Source organism: Lucilia sericata, unplaced genomic scaffold (genome assembly GCF_015586225.1).
Source record: "Lucilia sericata isolate MDLA Ls3-8-SP2 unplaced genomic scaffold, ASM1558622v1 Contig000493F_arrow, whole genome shotgun sequence".
Taxonomy (NCBI): Eukaryota; Metazoa; Arthropoda; class Insecta; order Diptera; family Calliphoridae; genus Lucilia; species Lucilia sericata.
The window spans coordinates 23,957-47,935 of record NW_023994507.1 but is presented as its reverse complement, the minus strand read 5'-3'; the positions used below and the strand labels follow the sequence as shown (position 1 = coordinate 47,935).

General features: G+C 30.7%; 2 protein-coding genes across 5 annotated transcripts; both read left to right on the top strand.

Annotated features, from left to right (window-relative positions):
- Nucleotides 1-1,519: 1,519 nt before the first annotated feature.
- On the top strand, nucleotides 1,520-14,240 carry LOC119605523 (apolipoprotein D). The gene is made up of 5 exons (XM_037958692.1): nucleotides 1,520-1,823; nucleotides 6,412-6,549; nucleotides 13,339-13,462; nucleotides 13,676-13,832; nucleotides 13,905-14,240. The coding sequence occupies exons 1-5, from the start codon at nucleotides 1,689-1,691 to the stop codon at nucleotides 14,065-14,067; spliced, it is 717 nt and encodes a 238-aa protein (XP_037814620.1). The 5' UTR covers nucleotides 1,520-1,688; the 3' UTR covers nucleotides 14,068-14,240.
- A 378-nt stretch (nucleotides 14,241-14,618) lies between these two features.
- Nucleotides 14,619-22,000, top strand: LOC119605520 (protein wings apart-like). Of its 4 annotated transcripts, none has more exons than XM_037958686.1 (7): nucleotides 14,619-14,897; nucleotides 15,550-16,609; nucleotides 17,316-20,855; nucleotides 20,923-21,095; nucleotides 21,163-21,251; nucleotides 21,316-21,506; nucleotides 21,644-22,000. In XM_037958686.1, the coding sequence occupies exons 2-7, from the start codon at nucleotides 15,665-15,667 to the stop codon at nucleotides 21,890-21,892; spliced, it is 5,187 nt and encodes a 1,728-aa protein (XP_037814614.1). In that variant the 5' UTR covers nucleotides 14,619-14,897; nucleotides 15,550-15,664; the 3' UTR covers nucleotides 21,893-22,000. The 4 variants fall into 4 exon arrangements, with proteins under 4 accessions (XP_037814614.1, XP_037814610.1, XP_037814611.1 ...); XM_037958682.1 differs by having other exon boundaries at nucleotides 14,619-15,095; XM_037958683.1 differs by having other exon boundaries at nucleotides 14,619-15,178.
- The last annotated feature ends 1,979 nt before the right edge of the window (nucleotides 22,001-23,979 follow it).

Genomic DNA, 23,979 nt, shown 5'->3' with positions numbered 1-23,979 from the left:
CTATCTATCTATCTATCTATCTATCTATCTATCTATCTATCTATCTATCTATCTATCTATCTATCTATCTATCTATCTATCTATCTATCTATCTATCTATCTATCTATCTATCTATCTATCTATCTGTCTATCTCATACATGGGAATTTTTCATTAAGTATTAAAATTTCATTACCATTTATAGAAAAAATTGTAATGAAAAATATTTTAAGTACCATTTAATGAAAATTATATTTTTTTCATTATAACTTTTTTTGATAATGGTAATGAATTTGATAATGAATTTTCAAAAACGAATTTAATTAGTATTTATAATTGTCGAAAAATATATTAAGGAAAATTTTTAGAAGATTCGAGGTTTGAAAGCTTTTAAAACCAGTTCCCGTAGCCCAAATTGGCTGAAATTTTGCAGTCATAAGTACATCTGATGACAAGACAATAATATGTTCAAATATTCGAAATTAAGTTCAAAAATTCGAAGTTATTTTCGAAATTTTTTTTATGTTTTTAAATTAATCTCTGTGTCATAAAACCTAAAAAAAAATTTCGAAAATTCGAACTCGTGTTCGAAAAATTTTTAAAGCTGTTAAAACTAGTTCTTCTAGTCCGAATGTGCTGAAATTTGGCATACATGATTTCACCTAATGACAATACATTATAATGTTCGGATATTCGAAATTAATTTCGAAATTCGAACTAATGTTCGAACATTTTTAAAATCCATTGAATAATGGTAATGAAAATTTATTTTTAAATAATTACTAATGAAATCGTTTCATTAAAAACCATTACCATTAGACAAAATAATGCTAATGAAAAAAAAAATAATTATAATTTTTTTCAATGTAATGCTAATGAAAACGTCAATTAATTAGTCGATATAATTAACTACTCCCATGTATGGTCTATCTATCTATCTATTTATCTATCTATCTATCTATCTATCTATCTATCTATCTATCTATCTATCTATCTATCTATCTATCTATCTATCTATCTATCTATCTATCTATCTATCTATCTATCTATCTATCTATCTATCCACCTACCTATGTATCTCTCTATGTCCTCCAAAACGAGATTAATTGTATAAACATATTCATATCGGATTTTTCACTGTATCATTCATTCAGCAACTGGGAGCCTTCGAATTTGTCGAAACCAAACTTATGACATGCCCATTTTCTTATCTCCCACACTGTAAGGAAACATTTCTTTTTTTACTAATTTAATTTCAATAAAGATTAAAACTTAAAAAAATAATAAAAACACAAGAAAATAAAAATTATTGTGCAAGTAGCTTGTAGAATCTAGAGTTTTCTTCTTATACTCCAACACTTTATATCAAAATAAAAACAACAACAAAAAACAATAATATGGTGACTAGAGCCTCTACGCGCTCGGATTTTTTATCCGTTAATTTTGTATCAAACAACCACAACAACAGCAATATATACAAAAACAAATTCTCTGGAGAATTTTTTTCAAGAAACACAAAAACTCACAATTCAAATTACTCGTAGTTTGCAGTTGATATTCTGGGTGACATGACGTTTTCATTAGAATAGAAATTAATTAAATTACAAAAATTAATAAGTAATTAGCAAATCTAAAACGGAAACCGGAAGTGTTGTCTTAAAAAAAAAAACTAATAAACAACTAAAAAATATTAACTCTAAACAAACAACATGGATTCGCGAATATTAACGTTACTGGTGTTTTTATTTATGACCACATTTTGCCTAGATTTTACACAATCTTGGATGAAATTCAACAGTTTTACATCTAAAAAACGTACAGATTTGAAAAAAAGGTGTCCTAATGTAAGTGTCTTTTAGTTTGCAACAGAAATAGAAAAAAAATAAATACAAAATTAAAAAATAACAGCAAAACTCGATTAGCGATTCATAGTGTTGTGTGAAAAAACGTAAAATAAAAATAGTTTGTTATTGAAAATAGAAAGTGTGTGTGCAGTTTTAAAGTGTTCTCGATTTATGGTTTTTTTCTGAGGTTTTTTTTTTTTTTGAACTAAACAAAAAATCTTTCTCTAATAAATCAATTCGTAAATAGTATATTAAAAACGTACAGAGGAGCAAAAACTTTCTTCATCATCAGCTACGTCATCAACAAACATCATGATGATGATCATCTTTAAACCACATTGTAAAATAGTCATATCCATCAATGTTCGCATTCTAAGCACTTGTAAAATAAAGTATATAAAAAAATACATAAATTTTGTAAAAATTTATGAAACAAATAAGAGTGTTTATTATAGTCGTCTAAGCCGAATTTTATTCACCTTCGGTTTTTTGCACCTAAATCGTGTTTTTATATCCCTCTCAAAAGTAAGGATCAAGTATACCTGTATGTATAAACTAATGTGGAACTACCACCAACACATCAATTTGTTAGAAACAAAATCAATATAAACTTATATTAATTAAGGGAGAGAAGTCTTAAAAATGTTGTGACGGATCTTATTGGACCTGAATTCTGTAACGATGAAATATTGAAAGATCGGTCAATTAATCCGATGTGACTAAATGTGCTAAGTGAGGAAGTGTTGTCAAGCTTGAGGTTAAGTTTTAAACTTAGGCGCCTCGTAGAACCACCTTGATCTATCTTGTCCCAAAATGGGTCCACTGAGTAATTTTCACAATTATTTGCGAAGAAGTTCACGCTCTGAAACTCTCTAGTGTAGGGTGTTAGAATGAATTAAAAGATACCATAACAAACAGTAGCAAAACAGACACCTAAATATTCGAGATAGAAAACAGATTTTTAAATTCTATTTTTTTATTTTTTCATTAATTTCAAATACTAGTACTACTCGTTTATAGTATTTTGTCAGCTGCGAAAAAAATTAAATTAAATGAAATAAGGAAAGCAACAGCAGCAGTATTCCGATGATCGAGTCAGCAGCACCCCATAAAAATCTCATCAATATGCAACACTTGTGACAAACACGACATCACACACATTTATCAATCGTTGTTGTGTTTATAATACAATCACGGGAATAACAACAACAACATTATTATCATCATTGAAATATGTATGTATAGCAACAACAATAACAACAACTGCTAAAGAATATCAGATAAGAACACAACAACATATAAACAGCAGCATGATATCAGTTTTAACTTTGTTGTAGTTATATTCAATCTATTGAATATCGAAAAATACGGTTATTTTACACTAACAACAAAAATATTAAGAGAAACCTAGAACTTGGAATTTTACAAGAATTTGAATCAGATTAAAATATTTCTAAAATACTTCAGTTTTGACCTCAAGTGACTTGAACTTGTATTCACTTTATTTCAAATATTTAATACCAATATATTAATTCGTTGCTAGTGTAAATAGTTTATGAATAGAGGTCTTAATAAAATAAGAAATCATCTCAATAAGAATCAATCATCAGACTTTCTAAGTAATGAAAGGCTTTACATTGTTTCTTTTTCTGATTTTCTATATGTACATTATTTATGGTTCAGAAATAAGCTGGAGGGGATATTTGTGATAAGAATATTCATGTATGTACATATTTTATGTGTATAGAAATGTTTTTTTTCAAATTTCAAGGTCATAAAAATTAATCACAACAAATACTTACATATGTATATATGTATATGTACTTAACAGAGGCGTTAAGTAGTAAATGAGCGATATGTACACATATTCTGAATCCTTATTGACAGCAAAGTTAGTTATGGATACGCCATTGAAATGCTTCTCAAAGACCTTTCACACGATATTAGAATTTCATATACGGAAATATCCTTTGCATTTTCGTTGGGAACATCAGAACCTTCTTTTTACACCCTACACCACTATAGTGCGTTTGTGCTGATGTTTGTAATTCTCAAAAATATTGGTCCTATATCCACCTTAAAGTATACCGATATACTGAGTCGATTAAGCCATGCCCATCCGTCTGGCTGGCTGGCTTCCCTTGTAAAGATTATGAGCAAGGTACATATAGCAATTTGATGAAATTTGGCACATACGCTTTTTTGGCTAAAATCGGTCCATTTTTTCACTTAGCCCCTATACGACATAACTTTTAAGCTCACAATTATATTAAACGATAAAAAGCGGTAAAACAAAGTTTTATACAAGACTTGCTGACCTTGCCAAATTTCGTAATGATCGAGCTTTATTTGACCCTATCTCTTATACAAAGTCCCCTTCAGAAAATAAGTTGAATGTCCATACAACTGAAGTTTTGCGCTCATAATTGTGTTAAATGTACTTCATTACCTTTCTGAATTTCGTAATGATCGGGCTTAATTTGACCCTAGCTCCAATACAAATATGTACATACAAATTCAGAAAATAAGTGATGTACACAATTTACTTATACCCACCATCAAAATAGAAAATAGGGGTATATTGTTTTTGTCATTCCGTTTGTAACACATCGAAATATTAATCTAAGACCCATAAAAGTATATATATATTCTGGATCCTTATTAAATTCTAAGACGATCTAGCCATGTCCGTCCGTCTGTCCGTCTGTTGAAAACACGACAGAGTACAAACGGAAGCAGCTAGCGAGCTGAAATTTTATATTGATGCAGTTTGTTTGGTATTGAAAATGAGCAATATCAGTCCACGATTTCGAAATTCTACATAAACATATTTTATAGAACCTTAATATCATTGTAAAATTTTATAAGGATCGGTCCATAATTGACCCTATCCCCCATATAAGGCCCCCTTCAGAAAATATAAAGCCTCTTTCAGAAAATTTGTTTAAATTTTTTGTTTTAAATTACTTAAATATATCTGAACCAATGTTTTTATGAAACATAAATCGCATTTCTTAGTTGTTTACCTAGTTTAAGAAATAAACTAGGTCCTGCCAAAACGGAGTCGTTCGGACTTTTAAAGACAGTTTACGCATAGTAAACTACTACGTTAACCAACTCCATCCAAAGCAAATCTATTTTCTAAATCCCATATTCGTAAATGTTTAATAAAGTTTTTGATGGTTAATTGTAGGAAATTTTGTATGGAAAATGTGCGTAATAAACCTAAAATAGACTTTTAATATCTATTTCCATAGTTACACACAGGCTTAGAAAGAATTAATTCTATTGAATTGAAAGAAATAAAAACAAAAAATATTTTAAAAATATAAAATTTATTTTGTAATAGATTCATTTTTGATTATTTATTAGAATGGTTGACGCCAAAGAAAATAGTTGACGCTATTATTTAAAATAAATTTAAGTAATTAGATATAGACTTATTTTCCCACATAATTATTGTTATAACTCGCAATATTCATTTATAATAATATTTGCATGTATTTATAGCAGAGATGGGGGTAGTGCACTAAATTATTAGTTAAATCAATATTTAACTATCACTAAATATTATTTCAAAAAATATATTTTTCACTAATTTTATTTTTAGCACTAATATTTTTTAGTGATAATGTTATTTTTTTAACTATAACTCAATTGAGTGGTAGTGTAGAAAAAAGCACTACACTCAAATAGTTCAAAATTTGAACAGTCACTAACAAAAGGCTTCAATAATTTTCTTTGCACTATTTTTTTTATGAAAATGAAAGAATTTGTAAGACAATTAATGATTAAATTTTTTAAAAGGTACATCTATTAAAATGGAAAATACAGATTTTGTTAGCGATGGCACTATGATAGACCCTACATATGCAGTTACCCCAACAACATCTCATGCTTTAAAAAGAAATGGTTGAAACACCTAAATTCCAAAACTTTTGCCTTCTTCTGCTCAAGTATAACGATTTTTTCTTAGCGGAATGATGAACTCTCCTCGGAGAACTTAAACTTTCAAATGAATGAAACATTTCTCTGTTGAATAAAAATAGTGCAGGAATATTTTTTGAACTAATAATTTAGTGTAAAAAAAATTATTTCACTAGGCTGTAAAAACAAATATTTTAACTATTTTTAAAATATTTTTAGTTAAAAATTTTAAATATCACTATCACTATTATTGAATGAGGCTTATATTTTTCAATTCATCACTAAACATAAATAAAAGTAGTGAATAATTTTGAACTACCACTAATAATTAGTGATAGTTAAAAATGAGTGCGCTACCCCCATCTCTGATTTATAGATATTAATTAAAATACTCACAATATTATTTGAAATAAATTATAATAATTATAAGCAGTTTTATTTTCTTTTTAGCTAAAAATATATCGGAAATCATTTAACATGTAAATAAGTTCACATACATCGTTATTAAAATAATCCGTCAAATGTCAATCACATTCAATTTCATTCGAATCTATTGAATTTTTAATAAAATTTCATTATGAGAACCAAAATCGGCAAAAAAAAAATACTATATGAATTACTACATGTGTAATTAAGTTAAAAATGCATTTTATCGTTGCAGGTACGTGCTCAACGTAATTTCGATTTGGAAGCCATGATGGGCTGTTGGTATGTGGTGCAGTATTATGCATCAACGGAAGAATTACCAGAATACGCCTGCATGCGTAGTCACTTTACATTCACCAGTAATGATCAGCATGTAAGTAGAAAAATTATTGAATGAATATACGAGTAGTATGAGTGACAGACAGACTGAATGTGAACGTATGTTGTATGTGACTGGGTATACAAATCCTTAACTACACTATAACTCAAATACCCCAAAACCAATACAATCAACTGACCATACAACAAACCATCCATCCATCCATCTACCCATCCTGTTCAGCAGTCAACCTACAAGCCAAAAATAAAAAAAGTCGAAAAAATATCTTGAAAAAAGTCAACCAGCCTGCATACCAATACAATGCAATTACAATTTTTGGCGGAAAGTAAAGTAAAGAAACTGAAATCTACAAAATTTATTTAAGAACAAAAAGGAACAGGTTTCCGCCGCGCTCCAACCATACGTTGATGAAGACGATGATGATGATGACGACGATGATAAGAAACACAAGTGAAATTTTCGTACTGTCGTTTATTATCCCAGACATAACACAACTTTCACTTGACAAATACCAAAATAAAAATAATCAAAAGAAGAGGAAAACAACAACTTGGCAAAGTAAAAAAGTACTAGATGAGATGACTCTTGTTGATGGCTTAGACACAAACCAACTAAATAACCAACCGACCGACCAAACAGCCAGCCAGCCGGCCATCCATCTATCCCTACAAACAAACCAGCCATTCCACACAACAAAAAAAAGAAACAGTTAAAGAATGCATTTCTTTCACACAACCAGGGAGGGAGGTTTCTTTGGAAATTAGTATGTAAGTGGCCATTGGCATTTCTTTTCCAGGAAAGAAAAGGGTCATCTTCAATCTTATACTTCTTCATTTTCATCTTTGTCTTCGTCTACTTGCCAGTTTCATTTATGGATTACAACAATTTGCATTACAATGAAAAGCGAAAATGTGTGTGCGCCTGCTTTGCAACAATATGTACATACATACATACAAAACATACATACCTGCCACATAATATTCTGATTATCATCCGCCAGTTTTGGTCATGCAGTAAGAAAACATTTAAAATAAATGATGGTAGTTATAGTTGGGGTAAGCATTTGAAATGTTGACGATAATAATGTGACCAACTAGAATTTTATATGGACTAATGAACTGTTGTTAAAAATATTAAGATTTGAAAATATCATTTAAATTAATAATTAATGTGCACTATAGCTCGAAAACCACTAATGATATCCAAAAGCAGTCTTCATTTAAAATGTAGGAAATTTAATTATCTCTAAATACGCATACGACGCATTATAAAGGCATTTATAATTACTTTTAATACCTATTAATAGTTGGTAAGTAAAAGCTATGGGACAATTTTCATTTCAATATCTAAAATTTATTAAATTAAAAATCATCTTATATGTATATAGAACAAGTTAGATTGCTTCATTCGGCTGAGCCGAATCTTAAATACCCTCCACCAGCTACTTTTATATTAATACTTTTCTTATTGATCAAATATTTGTAGAAATAAGTTTTCTCATGTCTTAAATAGAAAAAATATTAAGATTTAAACAGCTTAAATCTATTACAATTCCAAGATTTATTGAACATTACAAACGCCATTTTCTTTATATGTATTTTTATAGCGCTTAGCGATATTTAGTAATTTGCATGTATGCGTGTGTGAAAGATTTAAGGATTTTCCAAATACATATATATAATTTTGTTCTACACAAATTGATAATGCTAATGATAACTAGTTAAATACGGTTAAAGCGCTTTTAGGGGCAGGACCTAGTATGGGAGATATGACCAATTATAGACCGATCGTAAAATATTCTTTAAGCAAAATTTCTGTACATAAAAGCTATATTTCAGTCAAATTTTGTATCAATATCGTAATTTAGTAATAAGTAATGTATGTTTATGTGATTTTCTGAAGGGAACCTTGTATGGGACCGACCGCACCCGTGTTATGAAGCGATCGTGAAAATTCTTGAAATAGAATTTTTGTATACAAAACTAATATTTGTGCTAAATTTTGTATCAATAGCTTTATTTGGTAATGAGTAATGTGCGTTTAAGAGATTTTCGTAAAAGGACCTTGTGTGTGAGCTATGACCAATTATATATACTAGAGTTCGCCCCGCGGCCGAAATTCGACCGGAACCATTGAAGTAAAGATTGCATACTTATACTGCAAAATAAAACCCTACTTTTATAGTCCAAATGTCTGAAAAAATTTATTTCAATTGCTATTATCAAAGCGTATAACTTGCTTTGATCAACGTATTCTTTTAGAAAATGTGATCAAATTTGGTTAAAATTCTGAAGGAAGTTTAAAATCTAAGTTCTAAAATTATTAATGCAACATATTTTTCAAAAATGTTTGAACTTTTTAAAAGCAAAAACAACGAACATTTCTCCTTTCGATTTATTATCCCCAACATAAATGTTCATAAAATCTATGCAAAACTTACAATATCATATATTCATTCCTTATGATATTTCCCTATGTTTAACAATCTGCCAATTCCTCCAGCAATCATCCATGCCCCTTGTCGTAAACAATGTCGAACCTGCCCACTACTATTCCTTTGTAACCTGTAATAATATTCAACCTATATCTCTATATCCCAGCAAAAAAAAAAAAAAAAAAAGAAAAGACCTACAGAAGGGATGATTATAACACATATTTCCGCAGAAGGTAGACTTGAAAAAGTACATTGCAAAATATGATCTAACAACATGTTATTCAAAATTCAATTTTTCAATTATTGCCATCGGGACTGTAAAATGATTTCATTCCGATCAAAAGTGGAATTATTTCCGTCTTTTTGTTTTTTGAATAAAGTGGAATGAAACCACTTTCAATTTTTAAAGTGGGATGTTTTAATTTTTTTTTAAGTTTTAATAAATATCTTTACTAAAATAACTCCATTTTAGATCGGAATGGGCATTTGGAACAGGGATATATATAGTATATATTATCTCTATAAGAAATAAATAAATTTTGCTGTCTTTAGTATAAAAAGTCCATCCTTCAGGTTTATGTTGTATAAATTCTCCCTTATAACACTCGATAAAGACTTCTTTCAGCTGACTTACTACTTATTTGGCTTAAATTTTAATGCATTTTAATCGAATTTAATAGTAGATATTCTATGAAGCTGTACTACTTATAGTCCTTTAAGCGAAGACCTTTTAATAGGCATTCTATTAGCTTTCGCATAGAAGTGCATAGGCAAGAGAGATTTTGCAACAGGGATAAATTCTTATATCTGGAGAATAAGACTTTAACGCCTCTTTACTTCAAAAGTTTGTCCATGATTTAGTTATTATTTAATTTTTCATAATTATTTAAGTACTTCATAAGAAATGTTTGAAAGAAAACGTTAATAAACTATAAATTCCATCCTTAATTAACATATGTAAGTTTAATTGCAAGTAAAAGAATAATAAACGATAAATTGCTAAAGGTGGTATTAGACGACATGTATTTTACCCTAATATCACCTTAAGTAGGGGCAGCCATCAACCCAGAACACATGATTTGTATTTGACCCGTTTCATTTTTCTAAACATATAATACATATTTCTATAACCGCCTTTTTCCTAATTGGTAAGAATAACCCAAAAAAGAAGAATATCATCAAATCCTCACTGTGCTAAACCTACGTATTTGCGATATACTGATTCATTCATGTACCGACATGACCAACTAAACTATCCTACTTACATATATTTTAACAGGCTTTGTTTTTGTCCATCATTAAAATCTTAAAAATCAATAAAAACTAACATTTATGCAGAATTGTTGTCCCACCAATGTTTTCCCATCATCCTCTTGTATCTTACTTCATTAATATAATAACATATCACTATTACATTAAAAAATTATCACTTTACACTTTTAAAAAATAAAAAACAATAAAATCATATTTTCGCTTTGCCTAAGCCCGTCTGTATACTTATTAGTTTACAAAAATCTTATTAAAAACAACAACAAAAAATATCATTGCAATTTGCAAAATACAAAAATATAAACCATCAACAGAGAAGTAACATGTTTTTACACTCTCCTCTCTTTTTTCTATAATGAAAAAATTCAGTGTTGTTGTTTTGCATTCTTATTTTGTTTTCTATTTTTTAATTCAAGCACATGTTTGTGTGATTGTGTATTGGTAGAAACTTTAAACGCTTATATTTCCGAAAATACTGCACCAATTTTGATCATATATAGATTCTGCAGTGAGGCTCGAGAATCTGCATTCATCAAAAAAAGAATCAAGAAAATCGGTCAAGTAATAGAGCCGGAAAATGTTCCCAATCGTTTTGGCTTTGCGTATTTATATATATGATGATAAAGACAAAATTTAAAAATTCTGTATCTATATCATTATTTGGTAATGAATAGTGATTTTCATTTTCATTTAAGTGATTTTCTGGAGAGCTATGACCAAATATGGACAGATCGCGGGCGGGGACCTTGTATGGGAGCTATGACCAATTATGAACCGATCGGAAAAAAATTTCGTAGTAATATTTCTGTATATAAGAGCAATACTTGTACCAAATTTTATATGGATATCTTCATTTACTAATGAGTTATGTGGTTTTAAGTGATTTTCGGGAGGGGACCTTGTATGGGAGCTATGACCAATTATGGACCGATCGGAAAAAAAATTTCATAGTAATATTTCTGTATATAAGAGCAATACTTGTACCAAATTTTATATGGATATCTTAATTTAGTAATGAGTTATGCGCGTTTAAGTCATTTTCGGGAGGGGACCTTGTATGGGAGCTATGACCAATTATGGACCGATCGGGAAAAAATTTCGTAGTAATATTTCTGTATATAAGAGCAATACTTGTACCAAATTTTATATGGATATCTTAATTTAGTAATGAGTTATGCGCGTTTAAGTCATTTTCGGGAGGGGACCTTGTATGGGAGCTATGACCAATTATGGACCGATCGGGAAAAAATTTCGTAGTAATATTTCTGTATATAAGAGCAATACTTGTACCAAATTTTATATGGATATCTTAATTTAGTAATGAATTATGTGCGTTTAAGTTATTTTCGGGAGGGGACCTTGTATGGGAGCTATGTCCAATTATGGACTGATCCAAAAAAGTTTTTCTCTGGATCAATTCTGTTGACATAAGATTTTAATTTGTAAAATTTTGTAAAGATATCGACATTGTGACGGAAGTTATTAACAAAAAACTCATTTTCCGGGAATATGTACTTTTGTATGGGAGGTATATGAAATTGTGGACCGATTCTTACAATTTTCAGCAGGAATCAAGCTCTTATGCAGAAACGAATGTGTGGTTATTTTCATGGAAGTACCTTGAATAGTTTTCGAGAAAATTACATCAAAATGTGTAAAAAATGCTTATTTTTTTCGAGGTTGTTTTAAATTTTGATTCATAACTTTTCCCGGTGTGAACCGATTTTGCTCATTTTCAATACCAAACTGCTTAGGACAATAATGAATATTTTCGGTGAATTTGGTTGATTTTCGTTTTAACGTGAGCGTGTTTTATACAGACAGACAGACGGACATAGCTTAATCGACTCAGAATTTCATAAGGACCAAGAATATATATACTTTGTTGGGTCTCAGATGAATATTTCTCAGTTTTACAAACGGAATGACAAACTTATATATACCCTCTATCACCACTGATGGTGGTGGAGGTTATAAAAATTAAACTTTATTCAAATAATTTAATAAATTTAAACTTAATTGGAGAAATTTTTAGTTGGTCACATTACTATCACAATTACAATCCAACTAACCGGGAATAACCGTTATTGACGGTTAAGTTTTTTTCGGGTAATATACACAATTCCTTATTCCGCTTACTGACTTGAACGGTTCGATTGGTTCATTGGGTTCGGTTGAACCTTTTGAAGTAAGGCGCATTATACTGTTTTTTTCTCATTTGTTGGATGGCGTCATAATCACACAGACATACAATAGGTATTTAGGATGTGGAAATATTATTCGAATAAGTAAGTGCCTAAAGTCAGGTTTATTTCTTTTATATTTTTTCATACAAGTATTTTCTTTTAATACCAAATTCCCATACGAATATTATGTAGGTTCGGTGTGGTTTTTGTTGCTTCGTTATCATTCAATTTATATTATTTTTATGAAAACAATGAAAGTGTTCAATGACCAAGGTAATAAGGCAATTTAATATATGTTTGTATGTATGTATGCCATACAACTGGATGCATTCAACAAAGGGACAAAAAAATGCAGACACAACTTCATACATCCCATAATAATTGTAGGATGTGATGTCGGATTGGTCAGTGTTTTATTGTGGTCATAAAAATGTATTCTCCATATACTCCTCATGAAAACATGACATATTAACTATTATAGGAGTCACACATCATAACTGTCTGTCATCGCAAACATCTTTTTATTTTAGAATTGCAAATTTATTGTTTGTAAATATTTTTACTGTCGATAATTTAAAATAACGAATATAGGAAACCATATTAATTTATAAGAAACACTTTAAAATACTTACTTCTTCATAACGCATTCAATTAAGACATATCTATAACAAGATCATATACATACAGGGTGGTTAGAACCTACAATGAACCGAAGATATTACAAAATATATGCGCTAAGACTATAAGCTCCTCTATTCAAAAAAAATCGTTTAGAGGTGCTTCTACTCTATATTACACTTTCATAAATTTTCGAAACGGCACAGGTCATTTAAATTTTCAAACTTTAAGATTTCTTTTCCTTAAAATTTATTGAAATTTATAGAATATTTAATTTCATTTCCCAATATATTTTTTATTTATTTACATATGTAGATCACCATGAACTTTACTTACATCTATGCCGAAGATCCATTAAGAGAAAAACTACAGGGGAATATTACATGGCTAATTCCAGAATTTAATACACCGGCTCATTGGATGCATACCGAAGATATTTGTAAGTAAAAACATAATTAAATATGAAAGTTTTTATTCTTACTATTTATTAAATTAATTATTTCTAAACTAATTTTGAAAAAAATATTCCAAATTTTTGATAAAATAAATTGTTTGGAAAGCAAACTAGAGACCCTATTAACAAAAATAGTTGCTGATGCATTAATTCTTATAAAAATTACTATGTACATGTTTATTTATATGTATTTTCTAGATGAAGGCATTTATAATACTTATGTCTTAGATACCGATTACAAATCTTGGGGTCTTATAATGCATTGTGCAGAGAAAAAGAAGCATCCAAGATATTTATCGGCCTTATTACTATCACGAGAACCAACTTTGGGTGATAATGTAATAAATTTCTTAAGGTATATATATTTTAGAAAAAATATAAAACAAAAAATACAAGTTTTAATTGATAAATATTTTTTTAATTTTAGAGAAAAATTGCCACGCTACGATATAGATCTGTCATTCATGTTTCCCATCAATCAGACAGCATGTGATAATCTAATGGAATCATCACAAGACGATCCGTTGGCGTATATAGTGAATGGTCGCAAAAATGCTAAACAAATGTTTAAAGTTATATTAAAGAATTAATAAAAAAACAAACATCGAGACACTTTATTCAAAAAGTGCTAAGGGGGTTAGTAGTTTTTGAATATAGAGTCTCGATGTATTTTACAATTAGATTTTAAGTTAAAAATCTTAAATCTGAGATGTATATGTATTTATGTATATAAAATAAAGTTTGCAGTAATTTTTTCCAAAGATAGGATATGAAATTACTTATTTTGTATTTTACACGATTTCTTTCTTTTAATTAAAATTTTACATTCTTACATAAATCACTCACCACACTCTTTGTAAAAGCGAAAATATTTAATAAATATATGTTTCAAAATGTGATATAATCTATATATAAATCAAATAAATATTTTTAATATTTATAATGATCATACATTTTCTAATATTTACTTCTGATTTTGAAATTATAAATAACAGTTTCCATAAATATTGTAAGACATATTTTCTATGAGCTAACATCTCTAAAATACAGCCCTGTTTTGTTTTTATGCATTATCTTTTGTTCATTGCATTCCGATTTGCTCTATACAACCATCTCGCTCCTTACAGCCGTGAGAGAGAGGGAGAAAAATAAAAATGGCTTCAATTATACGTGCAGTGTAAATTTTAAGAAAAATTTTTAATTCTTTTTTTAATTAAGATTTAACAAATATTTTAAGAAAATTTTTGTTAATTTAACAAATTTAATATAAAACAATCATAAAGTGAATGTACGCATTAAGTGAAATATGAAATTTTACACAATAAATGAAAAAGAAAATTTTGCAAAATGTAAAAGTACCACACAACCATAAAAAGTGGAAAAATATGATGAAGAAAACGTATCGTAAGAAGAAGAATTTGTACGTACTACGTATTGTTCAATGGAAATAAAAGAAAAGGTTTTTAGGCCTTTTAAAGCCTAAACGAAGCATAATTTCTATAAAATATTTACAAAAAAACTGATATAATATCAAGATAAACTCGCTAAATTGTAAAAAAATGTGAAAATAATAAAATAAAAATTGCGCCAATAAGTAAAAAAGTTCATGAAAAAATATGTAAGCAGAGCTGTATTTTGTATGGTTCATAAAAGAAAAATACCAACAAACATTAAAAAAAAATCTCAGTTATGAATGAAAGAGTAAGAGAGCCAATAAAATTGTGTCAAGACAAAAACGAAATAGAAAAAAAATAAAAAAATTATATACAGAAAAGTTAATATTTAAAAAAAATATACATAATATTGTTAAAAATTAATAAAATTAATATAATTAAAAAAATATAAAATTATTGAAAATTTGTCTTTCTGCTATTCTTTATATTTCTCTTTCTATTCAGTTCCTTTTGGTGTTGTATTTGTTGATGACATAAACGAGAAATGTCTTTGAAATTGACGTTTAAGTGCATTGTTTTGGTTGGTGTTTTCTTTACAAAAATTTTAGGAATTTCCAATAATATCAACAAAGTTTATACCAAAAAGTGTTTATAATTTATTAATTTGATTTCATTTAGTTAATTCCTCAACAGTGTAATGGAAAATTATAACAAAAAGACATTAAACAAACTCAGATAAAAACGAAACAAAGAAATCTAAAAAAGAGAAAACCAAAAACATACAATTTGCAATATGTCACGTTGGAGTAAAAATATTTTGGTACCCTTGGATACCACCAAGGAAAGTGCCAATCGTCCAACGGTGGCTCGATCCATGGGTACCATGGGCAAGTGGGGAAAAATGGGTTTCACTTCTACCCGTACGTACACCATGTCGGTAATACCGGCAGCAGTAGCAGCGGCGGCTGCAGCCGTGGCAGCTAATAGTCCCCAAGAAAGTCCGGCATCACACAAAGATGATGAACACTCAACATCTGCACTGGAACCACCAAAACCCAGAAAATTTTTTAAATCTCGCAACACTACACCTCCGGAAGTTATAGCACAAATAATGCAGCAATTACCACGTCAATCGACATCACCTACACGAGATACATCCACAACAGTACCATCCATTTTAACAACACCTGTACGAGAACCTATAAAACTTAAAATACCCAAATCAAATTCTGCAGAGCGGAAGAAAAAAACAGCTAAAAAGAAACTCCCCAAAAAATCTGTGGATTCCTGCGATGATGAGCAGACCGAAACTACGGGTGAACCAAAACCTCCACCAGAGCCCAAATCGACAAAAAAGAAAAAGCCAGAGAAAGAACTCAAACCTGAAGCACCACCATCTCGTGTCCTGGGCCGAGCTCGTAAAGCTGTGAACTATTGTGAGGTGGACGATGATGATCGTACGCCTACACCTATAAGAGATATTATAGTGCCGAAAGATAAAAAGGTGGAGAAATTGCTCGAGGGCCAGGAGACACCTCCGCCTACACCGGCTCATAAAATAGATGATGTTTATGGTACTTGCGATACACCAGAACCTCAACAACCATTACAATTACCGCCACCAGCAGTACCGCAACAAATACCACCATCAATAGCATCCAGCCAACATCCAGTTAATGTAAATAGTGCAGCATCGAAAACACCTGAGCATCCTCCTATTGTCTTACGAATATCTAAGGTATTTTATTTCTAAAATTCATTCTTAAATAAAACTGTTGCAAACTTAATAATATGAGATAACAAATTTTAAGATAATAATTTATGGACAAATTACTTATAAAGTACTAAAAAAGCAGATTTGCATTTATAGGTAGTAAAGATAACATCCTAGTTTTCCCAGAGCTGGTCAATATTATCCCTATAAAATTTATAAATAAATACAAGTTTATTAGTAAAAAATAATAATTAAAACAGGAAAATGAATTGTATTACATTTGTAAGAAACAATAAACTTTGACATAAAATACATACATAAACCTTTTTGTAATGTTGATTTTTCCCATTCAACAACTACCCTATTAGAAAATAAAACAAAAATTAAAAAAGAGAAAATTGAAGAGAGAATAATAGTGATCGTTAGAAAATAACATTCTCATTTCAACGAAAAAATTTTACGCGCCTTTTTTTCTCACCTATATTTGAGTAGAATTGCCACATTAACTAAGAACGCTTTAGTACTTCAATTCGTCTGGCTGCCTCTGGTCTAATCTTATTGTTTGCTTTCACTATTTCAGTTCTAATTTGTAATTTCCCAGAAAATTTGTGATTATTGTTTAGAAAATTATTTTAAATAACGAGTGTGTAATATTAATTAAAAATTTTTCTTAATGAATCATTTGTAAAGATATTATTTCTAAATATGTTTGTTATTTTTTTTTTTATAGGGTACATCCCGCTTGGTTAGTACTGACAGTGAAGAACAACAGCCGAACGCTTCATGCACACCACCTTCCCAACACTCTGAAATAACAGCTAACGATACCCAGTCTACACTACCGTCTGTTAGTAAATCAAGACACTCTTCAGTGGAAGAAACGACAACTCCACCTGTGTTGACAACACCGAAGATTATAGTGAAACCTCCCAAGCCTCCTTCGCCTAAGCCGACGTCACCATCACACAACGAACGTGAACAAGAGGAGCAGGAAGAAGAAGAGGAGGAAGAGGAAGAAAGTGAAGAAGAAGAGGAAGTAGAACCACCAGAAATCAACTACTGCACAGTTAAAATATCGCCAGATAAACCGCCTAAGGAACGATTAAAATTGATAATAAAAACAGATGTCATAAGGAACGCTCTAGCTGCGGCCGCTGCAGCAGCTGCTGCTAAAGCTAAGAAAGCAAAACAAGCCGCTTCTACGGGCAATGATGGTTTAGAACGGCCGGAAAAGGAGAAAAAGAAAAGTAAAAAACACAAACATTTAAAACACGCAGCAGTCGAACAACTAGCAGCACCACCACAAAATTTAGCTGCTGAATTTAAAACACCTTCGCCACATTTATCCTTAAGTCAGACTAGCACGAATGATCCTCCACAAGTAGTAAACGCTACACAAGCACCATCCGCATCCGTCTCAACGGCCACCAGAACCGTAATATCACCACCCACACTATCGGAAAAGGATTTCGATTCGCAGTCCTCTGTTTTAGGTAGTATATCGTCTAAAGGCAATAGCACACCTTTGGCTGGCCTACAGCCGGCTGTCGAAGAAAGTTGTGTAATACACAGCAGAGGTTCTAGTGTAATTACTAGTGATCTGGAGACAAGCCAACATTCTTCACTCGTAGCACCACCCTCAGACATAGAATTAAGATTAGAATCCATGATGATGGATGGAGAAAGTAGTCAACAGCAAAGAGCTTCTAGTACGTTTGTCGAGGCAGAACCTCTGCAGGAAGACATATTGGCGGTATTACGAGGAGAAGAAACTACAGCAATGGAAGTTGAAGAACAACCAGATACAATAAAAGAGAATGGTATCATTGCTCCTAATGAAACAATAGAAACCCCAACAGCGGAACCGCCAACTGTAGACACTCATCTTACACCTACATCTACGATTGCAACGGGTAAACGAGTTACGAGGGGTAGAAATAAAACAAATTATGCAGAACCTGCTGATGTAGATGAAACTTCTACAGTTTCTCTACAAACTCCACGAACAAGAGGAAGAAAACCTGCAGCTCCACTACAGCAAACACCCATTGAGGAGCCGAATGTACAACCTCAGAAACGTACAACGAGACGAGGTAGAGGCAAAGTCGAAGACACCACTAATTCGGCAAATGTGGATGCTGTGGATCAAACGCCTAATGTAATTTTGGAAAAATCATCACCCCACAAGTCTGAAGAGGAAAACAATCCGACACCGGCGGCTATTGTGTCCACAACCAGAAGAGGTAGAACGACACGCAATAATGTCAATAACAGTAATGTTACAAATCTCAACAACAATAATATCAATAAAATTGCCGCCAATCTAACAGCTAAAGTCAATCAGCAAGAAATACAAAAAATCTCCCCTACGGATTCCACCACAACGCCTTCCACACAACGTAGTTATAGTCGTAAGCGTAAAAATCAACAGGTTACACAAGTCTTGCAGCCCTCCAGCCAAATGGACGAACTGGAAGATAACCAACAGCCCACACCCGCCAAACAACCCAATTTGGATTTGCCTTCTAACGATAATAATGATACTCAAATTATACCCCTGCAGCCGTACTCTGATAATCGCTTAACACCTTCTATCGATCTGCAAGAAAATAATTCCGTAGACTCTTCTTCACTACAAAGGCCGGAGAGTAGTTTGGATAATCCCTCTTCTTCATCACCGCCTCCCCGAAGAGATTACAAAATCAAAGACAAATTCAAACGAACACTCACCCTGGATACGCAGGTCAATAATGCTGTGGTAATCAATAAATCAAATACGGACTCCTCGACAAGCAATAACCCTACAGCCTCAGTAGCTGAGCCGGTTAAATTGGTGATATCGAAAAAGAAAGGCAGTATATTTAAGAGCCGAGTGCCGTCGGAACAAACAGATCAAGCTGGCAAGAGACATCTCTACAAACACAGATGGGACGCTACGGCTAATGGTGATGCCAATAGCGAAGGCAACACACCACCCAGCAATACTCAGAATAAGGCCCCCGAAAGCAAGACTACAAATGCCACTGTCGAAGCCATTTTCAATGATTTCAATAGTGACGAAACACGTAGCAGTCCAGTACCTGCCCACAAAATGACCCGTGTAATTAAGGCCAACCCTCAGGCGTATCCCTCATCATCATCGGCCTTTGATATGGACGACGATACGCCAGCCGATACCATAACATCAATACGAATAGATCGTAAAGCCAAGGACTATTATACAGTGGTACGAAACGTAAAGACCGCGCATCAAATTCAGGAAATAGGTGAATATCAAGAAATGGACGATGATGTTGAGTACATATTGGATGCCCTGCAGCCTCACAATCCTATGTATACACGCTGTCTCTCAGCCCTGCAACTGGCTACCAAATGTATGGTACCAGCATTTCGTATGCATGTACGAGCTCATGGTGTGGTGACGAAATTCTTCAAGGCTCTCTCAGATGCCAACCGTGATTTATCGTTGGGTCTTTGTACTACAGCTATTATGTACATTTTGTCGCAAGAAGGCCTCAATATGGATTTGGATCGCGATTCCTTAGAATTAATGATGAATCTCCTAGAATCTGAACAGACTGTAGCTGCTCCCGCCGATCATGCCAACTACGAAAGAAATAAACAGAGAGTGCGAGAACTATGCGAAGAAATCAAGGTCCAGGGCAAAGCCACTCATCTCAATGTCGACAGTATAACCGTGGGTACTTTAGCTATGGAAACCTTACTTTCCCTCACCTCTAAACGAGCCGGTGACTGGTTCAAGGAAGAGTTACGTGAGCTGGGTGGTCTGGAACATATTATCAAAACTATCAATGATTGCTGTCGACCGGTAATCGATAATGTTTACAGTGCTACTGGCATCAACTGGACACGTCCCTTGCTGGACAACATGCAGACAGTAGAAAGATGTTTGCGCGTCCTGGAGAATGTTACACAATTGAATGAAGAAAATCAACGTTACATTCTAACCTACAATAATGGCTCTGTAGCGAACACTCTCTGCTCCCTCTACTCGCTCTGTGATCGTGAATTGATTTTGTATCCTACATCGGAGTTTACTTCACGCGATAATCCCGGCATTGTTATACGTGAACTACTGATACCATTAATGAAGGTACTCATAAGTCTGACGCATCCATTTAGTGCGTCACAAGCATTAGGTGCCGAATTAGTGGGTCAAAAGGCCGATGTTATAGACACTAGTTTCCATTTGTTATTAAAAGCACCCAATTACATTCCGGATCGCTGTGTATTTGAACTGAGCATATTGGTAAGTTTAAATTGATTTGTTAGAAGTGAATTATGATTTTCAATTAATACTTTGTCTTCCTTATTAGTCGCTCCTGCTACTAATCAATTTAACAATGTATACTATACAAAATCGTGCACGTATTATGAAGGCCTATGCTCCAACCGATTTCAATTTAAATCATCATGATAGTTCACAACCACGAGAATCCGCCATATCTGCTGTTATGGCATATTTCTATAAATGTGAAGAATTGGCGAGGTAAATAATTTATTTTAATTTATTTGAAATTTGTGTTTTATTAACAATTGTTTTTTTTTTTACACAGATTGGTGGAAAAGAATACCGATGCCTTTTTGGATAATCAAGAGAAAAACAAGAAGAAACAGGAAGAAGTTGATGAAACTGTTAATAATTGTAAGTATTGTTTTATGTTTAAATATTTTAAATGCTAATATTTTATTTTTATTTATTATATTAGTACTACAAAAAGCTGGTCATCATATGGAACATTCACTAAAGGGCAGCTATACGGCTATTTTGGTAGGACATCTAATCACCGACAACGAACAGTACGAAGCCATTGTTCGTTCTCATTTGATTGGCAATGGTTTTAAAGAGATCATTAGTGTTTTGGAGAAATATTATAATTTCATGAATTTAACGGCCAGTGTAAGTAGAATTTATATAATTGAAGAAATAGTTGGGATTGTAACAATGGAGAGGGGTTTTTCTCTAAAGGTTTTTGGGGCAAAAATACATTTTGTATTTAATTTATTAATTTTTAACGTTTTTCTTTCTATTAATAGGCTGAAGCGTCTGTTGTGGCACACAAGAAATCAACTAAAAACTTATTAGATTATTTCAAAAAACGTGATTTACTCCATGAAATGAATGCCGACGACAATGCGTTGCCCTTAAATTTAGAAACAACACCACACCATCAAACCAACGAAGAAGAAGAATCACAAGCCCACATCGCATCAACATCATCGTCAACATCTGCAAATAGCACGGCAACAAACCAAAGGGTTTACAAGACATATAGTCAAAGATAAGATGAACTTTAATTTTAACAAAAAACAAAAACAATTTCATAAGATTTATTTTTTTAATAATTTTTGTTTTGTTTATTATTTTTTTAGTTTTAATATTTTAAATTTATAGAAAAAAAAAACAGAAATAAATAACACAAGTGTAATATTTGTTTATAAGCTTTTTAGCTTAAATTAATCTAATGTATGTGTATAGAAATCTACAGATAAAAAAATAACAAACAAAAAAAAATAAAATTGCTTTTATTAGTTTTATATTTATAATTTACTTTATTATTAACTCACTATAACAAAAACAAAACACTCACATTCATCATCATTACCATCCATTAAATCAATATTTGATCAAAAAGCAACAAATCCTTAATAACAAATAGAAAAACAAAACAAAAAACCAAAATAATATTTAACATCCATCTACAACACTTAAATTAAATAATTAACAATTTAAATGTAATAATGTTAATATTTCTTCTGTTATTTTAGTTATTATTTCTATTTCTATTTTTATTATAAAAATACCTAGTTTAAATATTTTATACAAAGTCTAAAATATATATAAAAAATACACATCATAACTATTTTATTTTTGTCGAACTTTAAAGCACAATTTTGAAGAAAAATTTATAAATATACATTATACATTTTCTTTTATTAGTCTAGAGATTTATGTTTAACATTGTAAATAATTAACTAATAATAATAATAATATAAATGGCTTAGAGAAACAACAAAATATTAATAAAAACTTGTAGTTTTTTTTACTTTGTCTTCGAAATTCTTTTACAGCCTTAAGTCCCCCCATAATGTGTTACACATGTTCTTTCTATCGCTAAAATTTAAAAATCTTTTTCCTAACAATGATTTGTAATTAATTAAAAAACCCTATATTTAAGCTATGCATATAATAATTATAAATAACAATAACAATGAAAAAGTAGCTTAGTTTGTTTTTGCTATCTATATATTTTATAAAATTATATTAATTGTAAAATTCAATATTTTATTTTCTAATCTCTACACCTTTAAGTTATTTTAAATTTTTAAAATCAAGAACAAATGCAAACAAAAAAAATAATCTTTGGTAAAAATTTCAATATTTTTGTTTAAATAAAAATAAAAATAATACTACTTAGAAAACACACATTTTCGGGAGCAAATTCTATATTTATATTGAAAAGAGTGAAAAAAAATCGTAAAAAAATTATTGTCGTGAACAAAATTGTGTATATGTGTAATTAAATATTTAAAAAATAAATCAAGTATGATTTTGTGTTTTCAGAATTTAATAATAATTAACAAAAAAAAACTGCAAATATTATAATTTAAAACTGAAGTATATATAAAGTAAAATAAAGTCTATATATTATTATTAATTATTAACTTAAAATAAAAATGAAAAGTTGTTTAAATAAACGTATAAACAAAAATAAATATAAATTTTAATGTTTTTTTTTTTTAAATAGTATTAGTAATTTGGTGGTTAGGATACACCAAGGAATCAATGTAATCCTGTTGTCGAAAACCTTGACACTGTGGTTTAGAAACTATTGACGATACGATACAATCTCTACTGAATTATTTTTGCTTTAATTTGCAGTTTCTCGACTTTCTCAGACAACTAAATTATCAATAATATACAAACTAATTTTGGACCAATATCATTTATGGATCTTTCTTTATTAAAAAAATTTCTTTAAAAACAACAATTTCATGTTTATCTGAAAAAACAACATTCTGGTATCAAAACATAACATAATAACAGATTTATTTCCAAAAATATTTTGTTTCTGTCCCACTGTGGAATAGTGAAAAACCAGAGATTTGAAGATTTGTTTAATGCGGTTCAATTTGTTCAAATTAGCTGATAGTTTTATGCTATGAGCAGATTTCGAATTATGAAAAAATAATATATTAGTTTGAGTTTTTAATAAAAACATTTTATTGACAATAAATGTACCAACACTATATTTAACTGTTATTATTCTAAAAATGTTTTACTGTACTGTTAATACTATTAACAACTCTGTTCAAATTGTAATAGAATAATAAAACTCTGTAAAACAGAGCTGTTAAACACAAAACTGTCA